Genomic DNA, 6026 nt, shown 5'->3' on the forward strand with positions numbered 1-6026 from the left:
TTTTATATAATAAGCGGAAGTCGAAGCAATAAAACCGATGGTCGTTTTGTTTACAGTTTCTCTGTTTGACTTTCACGTATGCTGTTACGCTTGTCATCTTAAATTAAGAATGCTTATACATACACGATTTTCAGTTCCCTCTCATATTACACGCCGGCGCCGTATACGTGAGTAAATTGTTTCGTTATTTTATTGATTATAACAAATCAATATTCAAAACGACCCAATTCATTTTCCCGAAAATTTGGGAATACAATAATTTTATTCTTAGTATTACACTACATCTATCCCAACTGATATACGTGTCCTTGCAAAAATGTTGATGACGTCATCGCAATTTTTTTTTAATTCCCACTACAAAAATGTAATGAGAAAAAAAACACAATAGGCATGCAGTCGTCAAGTTTCCGACAGCGAGGGAAGTACTGCCTAAACTCTTTAGGCCAATTTTTTGTCTAACCAAACGGATTTCGGTGATGAATTTTTGCATACAGTATTTATTTTTCATATTTAATCAAGTGATGCAAAACTTAATTAATTCAAAATTAAATTAAGGCATGGAAAATTTACTTTTTCAAGATAATGATTATTCTCACCGGTTCATATTAATCCTCACCTATCAAAATACCCACTTTTCAAATTTCATAACAATCCGTTCAAAAATACCTGAGTTATTGTGCCCGAAAATGTTACGCAATGGCTAGCCAGAGTCACCTAAAAATTATTGTTACAACCATAATAAGAACGTGTTAATGTATTATTAGAAATTACCCAGAATATCGCAATAGTGCGTTGTTTCTTCATACATATGTAGCTATTATATATATATGTACTACACAGAAATCGGCTGTTTCAATTTAAAATTTGTGGCCGCCTGGAAGTAGGCAACCAGTTATACATACATAATGCAGCCACCGGATTGGCAGTTACAACGCGCAAGCCCAAAGAGGAAACGCCACGGTGGAAACGTAAAACAGACCCTCTTCTTCTCCGACCACTCACCGTGTACAGACGTCCTCTTCTTCTCCGACCACTCACCGTGTCCAGACGTCCTCTCTCCAAGACCTCCACGTGGACATACACATACAACCTTGGGCCGTGTTATCATTTTTGTAGTTGGTATTGTAAATAAACCTGTACTAAAACCGTTTCCGTTAGTAATTCGACGACAACAATTACAATTGGTGACCCCGACGTGATCGAAGAACTACGGGTACGAACATGCCGACTGCCGAAGAACTGCAACAGCAACTCGAAAAACAGCAAGAAGCCATCCGGAAGCTAGAGCACACTCCAGCCGGTCACAGACGTAGCGAACCCACCAGACAAAGAGAGGTACGACACAATTAAGAAGAAACTGATAGCCGCCTACACCGACTCACAGGAGAAGCAGCTACGAAAGCTGATAAACGAGATGGAGCTAGGGGACCGACAACCATCCCAGTTATTCCGCGAAATGAAGGCACTCGCGGGGCAGCAGATGAATAGCGAAGTCGTAAAAACGCTCTGGCTACAGCGACTTCCACCACATGTCCAACTCGTGCTGTCTGCGAGCGAGGGAGTATCGCTGGAAAAGATGGCAGAAATCGCGGACAAATTGGCGGAAATACACAGAAGCAACGCTATGGCTTCCAGTATCAACGCGATAGGCGCCACCAGCGACACGACGCGGCAGAACACCATCGTACCAACGCAGGAAACTAACCTCATTACGGTAATTGCAGACCTCCAGAAACAGATGGCGGCCTTATCGGTAGCCGTAACTCATCTAACCAACACGAGAGGGCGCAGTCCACAAGCACGGCAAAATGACCGTCGAAATCGGTCAAGGACACACAGCAGGCAACGCACGGATCAAAATGGCGTTTGTTATTACCACGCCAAGTTCGGTGTAAACGCCCGAAAGTGTTTCAAACCTTGCACGTTTGTACAGCCGGAAAACTAGAGGCGCCGTCGGGTATCGAGGCGGTACACGACGACGCGCGTCATCATCGTCTCTTCGTCACGGATCCCAAATCCGGTATCAGGTACCTAGTTGATACCGGAGCAGAGGTCTCAGTCCTGCCGAAAACGTTTTCAGGTAAGGCTCAGTCACAGACACAAGATACACCCGCCCTATTTGCAGCGAACAACACACCCATCCCCACGTTCGGCCAGAAATTCATGGTAGTTGACTTGAAGCTACGCAGAACTTTTAAATGGGTTTTCATCCTCGCGGACGTCGAGAAACCAATAATAGGGGCCGATTTTCTCGAGTACTACCACCTCCTACCGGACCTGAGAAACCGGAAGCTGGTAGACCCCTTGACACATCTCTCTTCCCCTGGTTTCGTATTGGCCTGCTCCGTACCACGTATTACGACGGTGGCAAAAACCTCCAGCTACCACAACCTGCTGGCGGAATACCCGGAATTGACGAAAGCACCACGTCCGGGAAGTCAAATATCCAGCTCCGTAGTGCATCACATATACACAACAGGCCCTCCTGTAGCTGAAACACCACGCAGACTACCACCGGAGAAACTCAAGGCTGCCAAAGCTGAGATCCAGTACATGTTGGAGCAAGGGTGGTGTCGCCCCTCCAGCAGTCCATGGGCCAGCCCACTGCACCTAGTGCAGAAGAAGAATCCTGGGGAATGGCGTCCTTGTGGGGATTATCGGAGGCTGAACGGGGTAACAATCCCAGACAGATACCCCATACCACACATCCAGGACTTCTCGGCCAGACTAGAGGGAAAAACGGTGTTCTCCACGATAGATTTGGTACGTGCTTACCACCAAATTCGAGTGGCCGACGAGGACATCCCAAAAACTGCAGTGTGTACGCCATTCGGTTTATTTGAGTTCACAGTGATGACTTTTGGCCTACGCAATGCCGCGCAAACTTTTCAAAGACACCTCAATAATGTGCTCAACGATTTAGATTTTTGTTTCGCATATATAGACGATATTTTAGTTTTTTCCGCGAACCCAGAGGAGCACGTGCGACATTTAAAAACGCTGTTTGAAAGACTGAAGCAACACCAAATCGTGGTTAATGCAGCAAAGTGCGTGTTCGGGGCAAGTGAAGTGGAGTACCTAGGACATAGCATTTCGACTCACGGGACCCGTCCAGCAACCGCGAAAGTGACGGCGATAAGTGATTTTCCTAAGCCGCAAACTGTGAAGGACTTACGAAAGTTTCTCGGCATGATCAACTTTTATCGTCGCTTCGTCAAAAATGCCGCATCTATCCAAGCACCTCTACATGTGTATCTGCGAAATTCGAAAAAAAATGACAAGACGCCAATCAGCTGGACCAACGAGGCGGAAGAAGCGTTCAGCCAGTGCAAGAGCGAGTTGTCCAGTGCTGCGCTGCTAGCACACCCTTCCGAGAACGCCTCATTAAGATTAACCACCGATGCTTCGGATACAGCCATGGGGGCTGTGTTGGAGCAGGAGGTCAAAGGCGACTGGCAACCCCTGGGATTTTTCTCAAAAAAGTTGACCAACACCCAACGAAGGTACAGCACGTACGACCGCGAACTGCTCGCGATATACGAAGCCATCAAATTCTTTCGCTACATGGTAGAAGCGAGAGTCTTCACGGTTAGAACGGACCACAAGCCTTTGATTTACGTGTTCAAACAGAACTCAGAGAAAGCTTCCCCGAGGCAGCTACGCCAACTCGACTTCATCAGTCAGTTCACTACGGAGATAGAACACATTCCTGGCGAAAACAACATGGTGGCGGACACATTATCCCGAATCAGCGAAGTTCACACGGCAGCAGTGATCGACCCAGACGAACTCGCCTCCGCCCAAGAACAAGACCTGGAGTTGAGAAACCTGCTGAATTCCAGTACCAGTTTGAAACTCCAGAATCTCACACCCATGAACTCGGATACGGCGATCTGGTGCGACACAGCCACGGGGAGAATTCGCCCCTACATACCCCTCCACTTACGAAAAAGGGTATTTGACATGGTACATTCTAAATCACACCCAGGCGGCAAAGCCACATTCAAGGCGGTACATAAAAGTTTCGTGTGGCCATACATGGAACGCAACATAAAAAAATGGGCGCGCGAATGCCTCCCTTGCCAGCGGTCAAAGGTGAGTAGGCACACTAGAACACCCCTAAAACATTTTGAACTTACAGAATGCCGATTCGAACATGTACACATGGACATCGTTGGGCCATTACCACCATCACAGGGACACCGGTACTGCCTCACGATGACAGACAGGTTCACCCGATGGCCAGAAGTAATTCCCATGACGGACATGACGGCGGAGACGGTGGCGAAAACCTTTTACGCAACCTGGGTTGCGCGGTTCGGTTGCCCCCACCGTATTACAACTGACCAAGGCCGGCAGTTCGAGGCCACACTGATGTCTGCCCTCACAGACCTTTTGGGCACTAAACGTTGCCGAACCACGCCATACCGACCACAGTGCAACGGGATGATCGAGAGGTGGCACAGAACGATCAAAGCCGCCATCATGTGCCACGAGACCAGTGACTGGTACGACATCCTACCTACGGTGCTGTTAGGTTTAAGGACAACAATCAAGGACGACCTTCAGTGTTCCCCAGCCGAGCTGACTTACGGCACGCAACTACGAATCCCGGGGGAATTTTTCTTCGCAAACGACGAGCCAGAAGTCGACCCCAGCAATTTCGTCGACAAGTTGAGGCTCCACATGCGCAACGTCCGACCAAGGCCAGCAACCCACCATGGCCACCACAAGACTTTTGTCCACCCAGAGCTGTCTGACTGTTCCCACATCTTCCTCAGAGATGACTCAGTCAGGAAGCCACTACAACCACCATACACCGGACCACACCACGTATTACGACGTACGGACAAGGTGATAGTTATAAGCATGAATGGAAGAGAAACCACAGTGAGCCTGGACCGAGTAAAACCGGCTTTCATATCGGCAGAGTCCTGCACTCCGCCTCATGTGCAGCCCCCAACGCAACAGGTCCCGACAACACCTGCGTCGACGAGCACCACTACAAGGTCAGGAAGAACAGCCAGGCCACCAGTGAAATTCCGCGACTACGAAACGTAGTCACTGGGAGGGGACTACTGTGGCCGCCTGGAAGTAGGCAACCAGTTATACATACATAATGCAGCCACCGGATTGGCAGTTACAACGCGCAAGCCCAAAGAGGAAACGCCACGGTGGAAACGTAAAACAGACCCTCTTCTTCTCCGACCACTCACCGTGTACAGACGTCCTCTTCTTCTCCGACCACTCACCGTGTCCAGACGTCCTCTCTCCAAGACCTCCACGTGGACATACACATACAACCTTGGGCCGTGTTATCATTTTTGTAGTTGGTATTGTAAATAAACCTGTACTAAAACCGTTTCCGTTAGTAATTCGACGACAACAATTACAAATTTTTAAATTTGCATCACAAATGTCAAAATTGTAAATGAAATTATAAAATTCCCACAATCAAATTGATACATTACAATTTGTGTATTTTTGGAATGGTAACCCTTTCTATTAATGTATATTAACAGATACAGCATATTAAAGATATTATATTGACGTTACAACAGAACGACCAAAACCAAACAGAGTTTTAGGTTTAGGTGTGCGCGCGCTTCGAGAATACCGAATCTTCAAAACCGTTCGGAAATTGGCCACTTGCGTATGCGGAACTTATTCGAACGAGTTCGAGAATCGACCCCCAGGGACCATTGTTACTTATGAACAGAAATGACCATTATTTTATAATTACAACTACCTGGCAAATGTTCTAAACAAATTCGAGTGAACTGGTGTGAGCCATAAATATTTATTACCACTGTACTACTGTCCGTCTCGTTATCGTCAATAAAATTTTATAGGGTAGAATGAAATTTCCAAAACTATACCAAGAATTATGTCATATTAATCTTTTTTTATTTTGAACGGAAACTCAGAAACATGTAACCGGTGCGACAGGTTTTTTAATGTTGATTTTATTTTGAACTTATATAATATTTATACATATTAGGTATATACCTATATGTATAAACTCT

General features: G+C 46.5%; 1 protein-coding gene across 1 annotated transcript; it reads left to right on the forward strand.

Annotated features, from left to right (window-relative positions):
* Positions 1-1221: 1221 nt before the first annotated feature.
* Positions 1222-1945, forward strand: LOC135129979 (uncharacterized). The gene is made up of 2 exons (XM_064057248.1): positions 1222-1309; positions 1365-1945. The coding sequence occupies exons 1-2, from the start codon at positions 1222-1224 to the stop codon at positions 1943-1945; spliced, it is 669 nt and encodes a 222-aa protein (XP_063913318.1).
* The last annotated feature ends 4081 nt before the right edge of the window (positions 1946-6026 follow it).

The sequence above is a fragment of the Zophobas morio genome, unplaced genomic scaffold (genome assembly GCF_036711695.1).
Source record: "Zophobas morio isolate AGI-343-1 ecotype UQ-CSIRO unplaced genomic scaffold, CSIRO_AGI_Zmor_V1 ptg000017l, whole genome shotgun sequence".
NCBI lineage: Eukaryota > Metazoa > Arthropoda > Insecta > Coleoptera > Tenebrionidae > Zophobas > Zophobas morio.